The following is a 15,032-nucleotide window of genomic DNA, read 5'->3' as shown; positions in this document are numbered from 1 at the left end:
TCCGGAAATACGGAAATGACGTCATACGGAAATGATGTCGTTCGCGGACCAATCACAGCCAAGATCGGTCCGTCGGGTCTCCAACATGAAGACGGATAGTTAGAAAAATCAGACGTGTACGAAAAGCTGTCCGAAGCCCTCGGAGAGGACGTTTCACGACGGATAGGGCGGTCTTATCTGTCCGTAATAGAAAAAACGGAGAGGCATAAATTGGCCTTAAGTATCACTTCTTATAAGAATCAGACAAAATCATTCAGAGCCAAATAAAATCCAGAAACATCACAAACTTTATTCATGTTGATCTTTTTCTGAACATTCTGAAAGTTTCCAGGACATTCAGGCAGGGCAGTGCGATAAATAGTTTAACTGGAAGGGCTACAAAGTTGTTGCCTGTTTCATGTGACACTATTTACACGATTAAACTGCTTCTACATGGTTAACTGAAATAAATCAATGAGGTTACATGAGATCATTGTGTACACAGTACAATATATAGTATACAGAGTTTAGATCTATACCTGTGTTATTTCATCTGTAATTAAATAATCAGTCAAATGTCTTTGATTTTAATTGTTCAGACTCAGTCACAGACCACTGAGATTTCTGAAACCAACAAAGTACTATTTGACACAAACCTTTATAAAATCCCTTTCAGTTGGTCTTGTGGTTCCATTAAAATACGAACATTATACACTTGGTGAACTGAGGGTGAATAAATCATGACCTGTGTTCTACGTCTCTAAGAGAAAATCAGTGTGATACTAGTCAACAGAGATCATTGCTGTGGTTGTAAACAGAGCACATGAATTTAGAAAATGACAAAAAGTCTGACATCAGAGGCGACTGGACTGGATGACTTACACCAGTTGTACCCACTGAGGCAGTAGCACCATTTTCAGCATTGTGGATTTTTTGAGCCGTTTTTGTCAGTAAAAACTCTTTTTTTGGTCAAAGCTCCGTTAAGTCCGGTCCCTGATGGTCTGCACTTTACTCAAAGACCCATTTACGTAAAAAATATAATATGGCTACAATGTTTCAAACAGAGCCTGTAATCTGATCACGCAATAGGGCTACACATCACATTAGAGTGAGCAGTGAGGTGTTGGTCACATGTATGAGCACACTAGAGGCGGCCTGAGCTTCAAACAGGTCCCGTCCTCCAAAGGGCCATAGTGAGGATATCATTTCAAACATAAACATTGAAAAGATTGTGGAGTTAATTTACTGCTGGAGTTATTGAAAGCACACTGGCTAGTATTCTCTGACACTGACTGCAGGACACACTCTGGGTTCAGCCTCACCTGACACTGAAGCTGTGAGGTGCGCTTTGGATTCTCTTTCATCCATTTACAAATGTGACTGAGGTGTCCCCCTTCGTCTGTAGTGTATTCTTCCTGTCAATCACTGTCTTTATGATCAAGTTGGTCTGATTCACACTCACCAATCTCTCTGTTTTTCATTTCAAGTTATATTAAAATACCAATAGACATAAATGTTTTTATCGTTGCCTGTGTTTTTACTCACAAAATGGGCTGTTCTGTATTTGTGACTGTTTTTTAGTAGCCTATTGTTCTCTAGCTTATTTTGAACAAGACAAACACCCTGTAGGTGATGTGAAACCCTAACATAATAAATAAGAAATTAGTAAAATATTGTGCTTATGAACAAAATCACGTGGCAAACTATAACTTATATAAAACAATATGTTGGAGAAAGAACTTGAATACTGTTATTAACTGTGAACAGATCTAGCCAACACTGTCGGTAACTATCACTAGGCTGTAGCTACCATCTAACCAACCTGATACTGTACAGATAGGATTCACTGTATTGTTCTATAGATGTGGTGACAGGGCCCTGTGGACTACCGAAGCTGTGACATCCTTGTTCTACCGCAGTGTTGCCTTTACGGTAAATTTAATTTGAGTATTACTTTTTTGTAATAGTACTATTCTGTACAGAATAGATGCTCCAGAGAAGAGAGAGGCTTCTCCGCATTCCATATGCTTTTTTCTACAAAAAAACCCACATCTACAGCAACACTTTGTTACTTTAACTGAGCCTCTGCAGCCACAAGTGGATATTCATTCCGTTTGCCTGTTTATCTGAGCAGTTAGGCAGTTTTCATGGCAGAAAACAAAGCCTATCAGTTGCTTAACCACTCACTGGAGGAAAATGTATCAATGTTTTTTGATGCATCGATCCAGCTGGGACGACTCTGCAGCGATGCCACGCATGTAGTTAATCTGCTACACACAACAGGAGATGCTCACAGCCAGGACATCAGGGTTTAAGTGACCGAAATGATCTCAGTTTCTCTTCCGACATCATCGATTAATAACTTAATACATGTGGTTTTCAGTTTGTCACCTCGATGCTGCAAGGGGAGGCCAGACGGACCACCCAGATACAGTAAAGGCTAAAAAGGCTTAAAGTGAATGAACGTCAAATCAATGTGGAGAACATAGACCCCTGTTATAAACTGTTGTCATCTGATTTTTGAATTGAAAAGCTAATTTTGGAACTTACTGCACACATGTTATAACAGTGTAAAATACTTTTTAAAGCACAAATCATGATGCTAGTGAAGATACACAGCTCTATTGAATTGTGAGTCGCATAGAGATTCCCACCCCTACCACTCACTGAACAGAAATAGAGCCAAACTTTGTATATTCCTCAAGATCATAAAAAACACGCAAAACTCTAGGAATTCTTGATAAGTGTCCTCTGTGAATATCAGAGATGAACGTTGGTTTTGAATGACTTCTCTATATAACTGATCTAAAGTTTAACATAACTCTTGAACATTCTTGGACTGATTCCTTCAGGTTAAGCTTCTGATGCTTCTCGTCGGAGATCATGTCCACTAACTAAAGTTACATATAGTGCAGGAGGAGGCGTTCATGGGGCAGAGTGAGGATGAAAGAAGCACCGGACACCCTATGATAAACCATCACAATTATTTTGATCCTGTGATTTTAAGGGAAATGTTATGATCATTTCTAGCTTATTCTGAAAGTGCACATAATGCATATAAATCAGAAAATATACCTAGAGAACCAACGGGAATCCTTGCATTGTTTCCTCATAATGTTGTTTTATGGGGGTAAGGCCCCGAGATGCCTAAGGCCGCCTCTGGCACACAGGTGAAGATACCAGGTGTGGATTACATGTTCCATCCAAATCCGACGATGGTAGCCAGCAGGTAGCACATGCCAATCATACATGTCATTATCATCATGGGGAATCCTAACCTGTGAGACAAATTAAAAGAACAAAAATTTCATTAATCAACATTTTATTCTTACTGAGATTGTTTTAGAAATCATAAGAAATAACCAATACAGGTGTAAATTATGAATTTAGGGAGAGAAACAGTTAAAATGTCAGTCCAGCAATTTAGAGTCTCCAATCAACCTGAACCCAATCCGTACGTCTTTAGACTGTTGGAGGAAGTTGGAGAAAACCCACACAAACTCAAGTAGAACTCCAAACAGAAACCCGGATTCAAACCGGGAACATTCTTGTTGTGAGGCGACAGTGCAAACCACTGTACCACCGTGCCTTCTCGTCTAACTAACAATCTGAATTTGTGCGCGTCTGACAGGGAAGAGTTTAGGATATTGTGATATATATCAACAGCAGGAATGTAAATAGCTTCATGGTGCAACAGCAATGATCACAGCCGTTTCAGTAGAAGCAAGTAGACTACAAGCCAGCCCATGCTACCAGTTTTCAATCCTAAATTAGTATCATCAATTTCAAATGTGTACTTAGATGACTCCAAAACTGCAGATGGTTTGTCCTTTGGATGTGTACCATGCCCTATATGGACACATGGCTGCTCTGAGGGACAGATAACTGTTTGCCCCCAGTCTGTGACACAGATCAGTTTCACAGGACCAAGGCAGAAGCAGAAAATACATGTAGAGTTAGTGTGCCAGCAATTCATCTCTGTCAAAGCAGCCAAGGACTAATTAAAACTATAGTGCCCCGACTGAAAAATGAAGTGCAGCGTATCGTTAAAATACTATTTAGAGCAGATTTGTAACAGTACAGTTTGAGATGTGAGGCACAGACTAAATGTATAATTCAGCCCCAAATAAAGCAGAACATACCTACTGCTGCCATTTAAAGACTCTCATCACTGTTTATTAGGTTATCTTCCTATTGAAATTAATGGAAATAACAGCTTGTTATTACTAATGAATGACCAACTGTAATGGTGATGAAGCATGGGTCAGTTGGTCTAAATGCAGTTGTGTTTTCCAGCAGTATGCACCCATTAGCCTGATGTGCACTTCAATAAAACAAACCATTGCTGCTCACACACTCAGGTTAGGGAGAACGTCACAGAAAAATATATGGAAGGTTGACTGTTCAAGAAATTAAGACCACATGTCTCTTTGTTGTGTGTTTTCCAAGAATGATCCCTTCTCAGAATCCCAGGCCTGTGATGACTATTATAATTCATTTAGCACTGATGCTCAGTTTTGGATGGGCAGCAAGTCATAGATAATTGCTTTGTTTTGTACTTTCCCATCTGCAATTTACCTTTTATGTTAATATTTTGGAGGCTGGATCTGTTGTATTTGTCTGATTTACTGGCTTTCATTAAAGTTATCATCTGTGTATGAAATCATGTGCTTTATAAATAAAACTGCCTTGCCTTGCCTACCTTGTGGGTCATTAGCAGACGCTTAATAGAGCTATTGGCAAATGTAAAAACGTTTGCAATGATTGTGTGATTGTTGACTGACTTGCGTATATGCAACATGCTAAGGGAAAATATGTCAATAAACAAAACATAGCAAGTTTAACATTTTTTAAGCGTGAGCAACCACTTCAAGTTTGGGCAGCGGTGAGCATTAAATGGAGTATAATTTTGTCTAAATAATAGATATTTTCAACAGCTGGCCAAATCAAATGTTTGGATAATGTTCTTATTATCATCCTTTGTTACACTGCATCATATACAACTACAGCAAAGAACAACGGGTTTAGTAAATGCACACAGAAAATAAAAAAATAAAATGCTCATCCTCAGAAATACAAACAAATGGTCGACACTCCATAACAGTGCAGACCGTAATCTGCTAAAAAGCAATTCATGTGCAGTATGTACTTTTTATTCAGAAATTGAAAAGAGATAGCAGTTCTTGACCTATTCTATATTTTTTATACTTGTTTAAGTTATTTTCAATCGGGAGCAACCATTTTAAAATTACCTTTCACAATGTTCCCATTCATTGGATCCTCTGCACTGAAGAAGACAACAAAGTCAGGGGGACCCTAAATTCAAGTGTAAGTGGTTTATGTGTGAGTGTCTTTAGTGCCGCTACATTTTCTGTGTTCACATGCAGATAATTAAACAGTTTTAATATGCATGTGGAAATGTCAAATTCGTATTTGAACTAAGGATTAATGAGGCTATTCAAGCACTCAAACTCATTAATAATGATATCAGTGTCGCGTGGTGGTGCATTTAAATTGCAAGTGTCAAACTTTTTCAGTAGACAGTTGAACCGAGTCTCAAAGGTCAGGGTAATTATCATTTCTTATTTACACATCAAAGGTTTAATCAGGAGCTGAGGAAAACCTTCAACAAATGTCTGCTGGCTAAACAAAGACTGAACCTGAGCCTTTTCTTCTTGCCTGTTGTTCAATCACAAAAACATCTGCTGAACATATTAAACTTGATTCTGAATAAACCTGATGGATTATTTGAAATGAACTCCCAGTTATTGCAATAATTCCATAGACTCGCAAAGTCAAGCTTATGTGGAAGTGCTATCTTCAAACCTTAAAGAAAACTTGTGCTGGCTCCCTGCACCACACCGGATTAGTTTATTTGGTATTAATTAACTGTAAACTAAGCCTCTGCTCCCCTTAGTTACTGTTGCTATGTCTTCCGAGCTCTCCATTGTTGCACAGACCAGATTAACCATTGAAAACTCTTTCATTATGTTTGAAAGAATGAGTTCCTTATTTCAGAGGCATAAGGAAGTAGATTAACACTTCGAACTGGCGTCCATATATTTTTTCGGCTAAAGTGATGCTGTTACCAACAGATGGTTTTATAGATGTTTTGAAAATGCACTTGATGCCAAAAGTCATCATCCTCACCAGCTAATGATCCGTGTAAAATATGTAGAATTAAAGCTACATTTGAATATTTCATTCTGTGTGGCTGCTTTGCAGACACACTTGAATAGGTAAGATAGAACTGCGTCCCATGAAGAGACACATTCAATTTTTAAAAAACTTCTTCCAGGTCTGGCTCATGAGGGGAAATGATGGAAGCACGCTCCTGTTCTAAAATGTTGTTTTTTTTAACCCATTTTCACCCAAATTATTGGACCTTTTTGCAAAGTGGTGTTCCTGAAAATTAAACATCAGACCATTGAACCATTCAGCTCACCCTATGGCAAACAAAGCCTATAAAACACCGTCTCCTGAGAGTAATGTAGCATTCAGCAGTATAGACGGAGGGTCACCACATCTTACTGGTTTATATTGAATATAAATCTGTAGTGAAGAAATTCAGTTTATATTATGCCTGTTGCTTACTATTTCCTCCAATGTCATATATAACGGCTTTTAAATTGCACTCTAAATAAATATGGTTTCACAAGGTTAAATCATTTAATGGTGCAATGAGAGATTCATAGTGGAGAGTGAGTCTCATTGTGAAGTGAATGTTCACTCAAGACGGATGGAGTAAGGAATCTCTAAACTGTTATCTTAGACAGACAAAGTGAGGTCAGTTTTCTGCTGATTTCCCCATCAGGGGTTCAGCATGAAGGGACAGAGGACGGATGTAAAAGTTGCCACAATGCAGCATAGAAAGAAAACAAGGTCAACCTTATCTAAAAAAAAATCCCATCCTACAATCCTACCATGTGATCTCATACATCGATATAATTGCATATGATGGGAGCTCTTTGAAAGTCTAGATGCAATTTCAAAGAAGCTCTTTAGATAAACAGGGGGCGCACCTCTGTCAATGTAGAGGCTGCTTGACACTGGACAGCACTGCTCCATGTATGACAATACCTTTACTTGTGTGTAGTTGTAGAGAGGTATACTATATACTACCATTATTTCGAAAAATATACTGGATTTTTTTGTGTGCATGTTAGATTTCATGCAAATGAAGAAAGCGCGAGTGTCGCTCTAGTGCAGGGGACAATTGTCAAAGGTCTCTTTTGAAGATGCAAAGAACTGACCGAATGGGAATATAATTTGATAATAAAATTAACAATACATTTTGCACACCTAAATACACCTTAAATAAACAATTTATATAGTTAAAGTAAATAAATTCAACATATGTGACATTAGAGTAGTTAAAAGGTTAAAATCAATTAATTACATGAAGAAACATAATAATGGTCTACTGTACTTTTAAATCAGCTCAAATCGTTATTTGATTTGGAGCCTGTTTGTTTACTGTACCTGTTGGTTAATGCACAGTCGAGTGGGAGCTTTACCAAAGTAGAAATATATAACTGAAATGTGGTACATTCTGGTTATTAAGTTTTCGATCAGGACTCTGTAGTGATTTTCTTTGTGCTCAACACACAAGTCTTTCAAAAATCCAGACAGACACCCTTGTTTCAGTGTGTTGTCCTGTCTCTGCCCCAGTAACCTGCAGCAAAACAACCTCATCACAGTTTAAATTCCATTAACACACACCTTGCAATTTGATTTAATAATTCCTTTTTGTGCTGCTTTACCAATATCTATCAACGTACACACATTCCACTGGGAATTACTGCTCTTAGCACTCCACTGCAGTTATTCAGTAGTAAGTATTACTACAGAATTAAGATTAAGCTTTACATTGGAACATTGTAAAAGATTTCAAAACAATTTGCTCCAAATGTCTTTGGTTTAGGGCTTTAAACTATTTAGCAGATACAACTTCTTCTACTCTAACCAGCTTAAAGAACCAACTGCTGCTTATATGAGCCACATGGGTCATTATTTCTGCATTTTTTCAATTGAAGGACTTTATTCTACTTAAATTGTTTTAACTAAGGCAGTGCCTGTGCAAAATGTGTCCATACAAGCAAATTATTCAGCTTATTCGGCTTGAGGAACTCTTTTCAGGCTGTTGTGTGAGGTTAGTGCGTGTGTGTGTCAGTCTTGTTTGATACAGCTGGAGTTTGCTGCTCCACTCTGAAAGTGGCCTAATCCCAATTCCCTCACCTTAGCCCCTTTGTCTAGTTTTGAAGTTTCCTTTTAGAGTTTTTAGAACTCCATATGAGTGGTAGAAGTAGTTACAGTGGCTGTTTCTGTACTGAACATGTGAACAATAGCAATGACTCATACCCTCCAGGTGGACAATGCCTTATATACAAAAGAGAAAGTGCTTTTGCCGTGATCCCCAGGTTAATTGTCTTAGGAGAAGAAAGATGATAATGACCTTAGAGGCATGAAAGAAGAAAGAAAGATCATACCAACTTATTTCTGAGCTATTCGGGGTTTCTCATTTTCCTTTGTGATGGTCTGTCAGAAGAGAATTGTGGACTAATCAGGGGCCTGGATTTAATCGCTTGTTAAAGCACTAGTCTTTCCCAGCCGCCTAAAGTCACATACTAACACTTCTTTCACCCTCACCTGTTTCTCTGAACAACTGTGACCCTTGCCATAGACAGCCAATTACAGACAACGCTACAGCTAAAAGCAATGCATCTATCCAATAACTGTGAAGACACTAGTACAGTGTGTGTGAGCGAGAGCAGAGCTGACAGAATGCAACTGTTTGCAGATGGACAATCCTGAGTCTTTCCAGGGCATCAACACAATTGTCGATGTACAATAACAGTGATGACATTCTCCAGCAATTATTTTATTGACCTTTAGTGGCACTTCACAGCAGAATGAGAAGGTAAGAAGAAACAAACAATAAACAGGTAATTGTGATATCCTTTCTTAATGCCAGATGTCACCTATTGTTATTCTTTTCCACAACCAGCCACAATTGCTCCACAAGTAATCCCACTAATGCTCATCTTGGGCGACACCAAAGCATCAGTACACTATAAGACCCTCAAGTAAGAGCTACAAGCTAAATCTGTTTAATAAGACCAAGAGTTGAAGTTTAGTGGAAGAAATGTATCAAAATGCAAAGTTACATGTTAAAATGTCAGAACCGTTAGGAGAGGAGGCATTCTGAGAAGAGATAAGTCCTTAAAAATATATTCTTAAAAGAAGAGTGGGACATCCCTACACTGATACCATTTGTTAGTTAATTTCACTATTGGGGAATCACAAACAAGAACAGTCTGAACCGTGACTGCGCTGTGTGCAGGGGTGGCCGATCCAAACAACATTTCTTGGAAGAACAGAGAGAGCGAGAAGGAGCATAAGTCAAAGGGTTTTAAAGTGCTGGAAGGTTGACATAACAATGGCTTGTACCACTAGTAGGGAGTAATACTGATTTGGGACAGGTCCGATTTTTCTTACATTGTACAATACAAAGCTGCCATGCTGTGAGACAGATGCAACATGGTCAGAAAAGGATAGCTCGTCATCAAAAAGAACACCCAAGATTCCCGTGACTTTAGCTGGGGTTTGAAGAAAGAGATTTGATCTTCATATTATGATAGAGATTCAGTGGCCAGGATGACTTAGAGTCTCCAAGATGTTTAGTTGAAGTTGGTCCTCATCTATATAGATATGCCTGCGAGACAAGCGGAGAATTATGCCCATACCATGAGGAAGAACATTTGAATTGGTGTTACCTGTGTAGCAGTGATATGAGAAGCCATGTGAGCAGATAATTGGACCCAAGGCAGTAATGTATATTCTAAAACGAAGGGGCCCCAACACAGAGTCTTGGGGAACCCCTGTGGGTATGGGATATGGTGGTTTGCCCTTGCCATGAACATTTAAAGAACACCCGGTGACATATGAGTCAAATCTTAAAAGCACTTAGCCTGAGATGCCCATATTGGAGAGAACAGATGGTGAACGGTATCAGCGGCTACTGATAGGTCCAGAAAGAAAATAACCAGAAACTGAGCTGCATCTTACCTACCCTTACGGCTTCTGTCACAGATAATAGAGGCCCTCTTAAAGTGTAATGAGACAGCTACCAGTCAGGAGTCTGATGCACCTATGACGTTCAGGATTCATCGTCTGGGCACCATGACCAAATTTCATTGCAAACCATTCAAATGTCATTGATTTATTTTTGATCTGTCAGTCATTCATAAGTGGTAAACCAGTGCACCAGCGTTACCGCAGAGCTTTCCTGCTAGCATGGATAGAAAAGCTAGGAATATAAACAGCTCACAAAACACTTAAATGTCCAGAGAATGGCAAAATTGCGGACAAATGCCTCCAACATTCTTTGTCACTAGATCAAGATGAAAAGTTTTTTGGGAACCATCAAAGTATTGGCAGAGACAAAGCCTTAAATTAAAGTAGTGTATGGTGGCACTGCTGCCAAAAACCTGTACATAAAGAAGTTTCATGCTACCCAAACTGAAAACACACAAATCACCAACTCAAATAATATCTACAGAGCAAAATCTAAAAAAGGAAATGACCTGACACTTCCTCTTTTCTTGTGTAGACATTCCTTTCAGTATCCCAGTGAGTCAAATGATATTCCACGTCCAAGTGATGCATATCAAGACTAATCAGACTTATATTCAACCTTCTTTCAATAACACTGACGTATCCACTTCTCAAACAAAGCAAATTGCAAAGTATATCAGGCTGTTGCGTAACCAGAATTGAGATTATTGGTCAGCAGGGGGCAACCTGGCAGCCAGCCTTATTACCACCATTCTTGAAATACAATGGAGTATTTTGGCCATTCACTCAGGTTTCAGACACCAGAGAGTCAAATCAGGTCTGAGTCTTTCACTCAGTATCAGGTCAACCAATCACCAAACACTTTTAATGTTTATGCTTTTTGATTGAGTCTACCAAACTGTCGACCATGAACACATATTTCTGCAGTTTGAATTTCCAACACCCAATATTGTAAAACTTGTTCAGTGCCCTTACAGTGTCAGTGGAGAGGACACAAACTAGAATTACTGCCCAGAACAGATGACATCATCCAATGTCTGCCAGGTTGTTTCCAAGAGTTATTTAACTGACAGAAGGGTACAATGCTCTATATATCCCAAGCAAGGTCAGGTGGAAATATCTTAGTTTCGACAAATAAACTACATGTAGCAGTGCCGAGAGTAATCTCACTGCCCCCCCCCCCACAAGCAGAACAACATGCAAAATAACGCAAGTACATGCACAAACACAATTCAAGTCACTGTTTTACAACACTGAGAGCTGCAATATAGAAATTATGATTATGTGTGGAAATATTTAACAATGGTCAAATTCAATGTGCAGAAAATAACAACAACTTTTGTATGAACATGTTTAATGTGTATAGGCAAATGATTTGATTTCTAGGGGAGGTTATGTAAATTCAAATTATGATAAAATGTATTGAAACATATTGATATTTATGCCATTTAGGTTGAAAGTTGTAGCACATAGCTAAATATATATATATGCAACCTATATAAAGACAGTAGATTATTTGACTCAAACATTTGATAAATTTAAGCCCTGAACTCTAATTCTTGAGGCTGTTTTAAAATATTCTGAGGCAACTCAGTTCACATTGCTGGCATCTACTATTGCAGCATATGACCGATATTAATGTGTAAGCACCACTTCGGGCAAAATAGCCTATGGTACAGAATCCACAGTAATGAACAAGTCTGACATTACCCAATCAGATAAATTATCAATAAAACCTTTGCAAGCCACATCTTGAAATATGGTGTTTATGACTAATTTCTAACTTCAGATTGCATAATGTGTTGTGTAAATGCTGTTGAGGGAGAAAGAGCTCACCTGAAGAACTCCATAAAAGAGAAGCCGTAGCCATGCTGCTCAGCAATTCCTGCGCACACAACGTTGGCTGATGCTCCTATTAATGTTCCATTTCCTAAACAGGCAGGACAAAAAAAATTCAATAACATTGTTTAATGTTTTTATTTACAACAAAATATTGTGTTTTCAGTTCATTGTCACATAAAACACATCGTTCAACAAGGGCACAAGGATACACTGATATTAAAATACTGGTAATCATGATCATCTTTTGGCATTCTCTGTGTATTTTCTGCCTTAATAATAATCTATAAAGTTTTACTATTTTATCTACTGTCGACAGCATTTTGACAGTCAGGGTGTGTATCCGCCCTGCCGCTCGATAACGCTCACATCTCAAAAGGTGTCAGAGTGGGGATGGAGCTGGGCAGTGGCAACATCATGATGCAGATCGATAGGGACCTGTCACAGCGCAGTTGATTAAACTGAACATTAAGACTCTCTCTCTCTCTCTCTCTCTCTCACTCTCGCTCTCTCTCTCTCTCTCTCTCTCTCTCTCTCTCTCTCTCTCTCTCTCTCTCTATCTCTCTCTCTCAAAGTGCTTCACAAAATATATGGCAAAAAAATAAATTCATGAATAAAAATAAAAGGTATTCAATATCAGACGCCACCACCCGTTTAATTTAAGACCCAAATCATTAAGGTTGAGAACTTAAAATTCAAATAGAAACTCAACAGGTCCCCCAATGAGTAAGTACTTTGGCGACTGTGGAGAGAAAAACTCCCTCAATAACTGGAAGAAACCTCAAATAGAACCACTCAGTGGTCTGCTTTGACCGGTTGGGGTGAGCGGAGAAAAATGGGGAGAAGAAGAGAGGTGGATGGCAAAAAGATGAGACAAGGGGGGGGGGGGGGGGGGGGGGGGGGGCACAAACCGTTGTGTAACCATCATATTTATGTATGATGTCCACTTCTGGCAGAGGCCATCGATAAAGATCCACACCCTTCAAACGGGGATGGAATATAAAGTCCCTGGTGTCTTAACTCTGGGAGGTTTTTGTGTGTTAAGCCCGAAACAAAACTGTCTCATACCATATTGTAGTACATTTTACTTTATTACATGAAGCAGATAAAATGACAGGCTTACCCCCGAGACAGGCTCCCATTGCCAAAGCATAGATGAGAGGTTTTACTGGTAGGTTCACATCTGCATCCTGACTCAAGTTGATGAGAACTGGAATCTGTGAGTAAAGACAAATTGGAAATTATAAAAAAGAAACACAAATTGATTTTTGTTTAACACCCTAAAGCCTTGTTTCAATCAAAAAGCCTGCCCTTGGTTGGAAAAGCAATCCCTCACTGAGCATTTACAAGGAATATCAAATCAAAAACAAATATATTCGGATATACTGTATCCTAATGACAAATTGCAGTTTAATGGCTGGTTATCACACACTTGTTTGTGCTTAAGGACATAAAGATTCAAGAGATACAGTTGATGCTTCTGCTAAATATGGTTCACATGGCTTAGCACAGACCAAGGAAATTAACTTATTCACTTTCTTGACAATAGACAAGATAATTGATACCATTCATGTCTTTAAAGCAAATAATACGCAGAATCCAGCAGCTATTTTAGTTGTCTTAGCATAAAAACTGAAACAGAGGAACAACAGCTAACCTGGCTGTAAACAAGGATAACATTTGTCAAACACATTGGTTTTTACATGAATCCAATGAAAAGCCAGCTTTAGCTTAATAAAGCAATACAGACATGAGTAGAAATAACCTTCTTGTTTAACTCTGGTCAAGAAGGTGAGTAAGCAAAATGGATGTTTTTTTATATAATTTGTTCTTGTCAGAATGGGGACCATTTCTCTTTCTAAACTCAGTCTATTGTGATAATTGGTACATAAACAAGTTTGAAGTTGAACAAAATTTGCATGGGACTGGAAAGTGAAAAACTATCGGAAGAACTATACTTCAAAGTCACTGGATACATTTGTACCGAGCTGACGAGTCAAAAATCTGATGGTTTCATTCTCGCCAGCAGCGTCTCATCCTGTCTGTATGACAACATCTTTTCCTTTTCTCTGTCATTTTAATTGAGCACACTGGCGGACGCCTCAGCAAAACATTGATTTCTGTCCAGTCTTTTCATTTTCAGCCAAACAGACAAAGGAGTGAGGTGGCAGTTGTTCTGATACTTGAGAATGGTATTTGCATTTGGACCAACATTGTTTCCTCGGCTTCTTATTTGTAACTAATTCATCAAATTGGGGCATTGATCCCACACATTTAGTTTGAAAATACCATGGTCTGCTCTAGCTGTCTACTGGAGAATTATACATGTTTTATTTCCATATCACTTAAAACATGAGAATAGCTCATATATAATAATACAGCTAGGAGTTATCAACATATAATAAATTATGTTCTAAATCACATATATTATGTCAAGGCAGAAAAGTTTATCTCAGTACTGCATCAAGATAAGTAGTTCTAAAACCAAGATAGCACTTTGTAATATTCACTTCTAAGTCTATAAATTTGTTCCTGTGTGGTACTTTAAGTATAGGAAGAAATTAAACCTATCCAACATATATGACTCACTGTAATCCAGTCAATGCACCAAGAGGCAATTTGTGGTAAAATCTATTTGTTATTTATATGATATTTATTTAGTTTAGCTCTCCCTAACTCTACCGCCGCAGCCAACACATCTCGCAGCTCAAATCTTTAACTTTGAAGGCGAGCGGTCTCTGTTTCCGTCTCTGAATTTCCTTGTTCAATTTTAATTTTGGGAAAATGGGATAATGGAAGAAGTTGACTCTGAGTTGTGCTGAAGTGCATTGGACATCTTCCGTCGATGCAACAACAGTGCAGGGAAATACTGCAGCCTGACATCAAAACTTCCATCTGATGCTTCTCACCATGGTGGCAGTGAAGGGAATGTTGTCAATGAGAGAAGAAGCCAGAGCCGAGATCCACATCACCAGGATAATGGCTATGGCCAAGCGCTGATCTTCTGGCACCGCCTGAGGGGAGAGATAATAAAAACGATAGATAACTGCAACTTTCGTCGTCACTCAAATGCACATGCCAACCTCAGCCCATCACTGAGTAAGTCTTTGACAATGAACCTTTCTTTGGCGAGCAGA

General features: G+C 38.7%; 1 protein-coding gene across 1 annotated transcript in view; it reads right to left on the bottom strand.

Moving 5' to 3' along the window:
- Positions 1–3,169: 3,169 nt before the first annotated feature.
- Positions 3,170–15,032, bottom strand: part of oca2 (oculocutaneous albinism II) — a 38,892-nt gene continuing 27,029 nt past the window's right edge. The window contains exons 20-23 of the mRNA XM_061078663.1: positions 14,805–14,909; positions 13,019–13,112; positions 11,893–11,986; positions 3,170–3,257 (exon numbers count right to left, since the gene is read on the bottom strand). Coding sequence (XP_060934646.1) covers positions 3,170–3,257; positions 11,893–11,986; positions 13,019–13,112; positions 14,805–14,909 — 381 coding nt within the window. The remainder of the gene's footprint in view (positions 3,258–11,892; positions 11,987–13,018; positions 13,113–14,804; positions 14,910–15,032) is intronic.

The sequence above is a fragment of the Limanda limanda genome, chromosome 9 (genome assembly GCF_963576545.1).
Source record: "Limanda limanda chromosome 9, fLimLim1.1, whole genome shotgun sequence".
In the NCBI taxonomy this organism is placed as follows: domain Eukaryota; kingdom Metazoa; phylum Chordata; class Actinopteri; order Pleuronectiformes; family Pleuronectidae; genus Limanda; species Limanda limanda.
The sequence above is the reverse complement of the archived record's forward strand: the minus strand, read 5'-3'. Positions and strand labels throughout refer to the sequence as shown.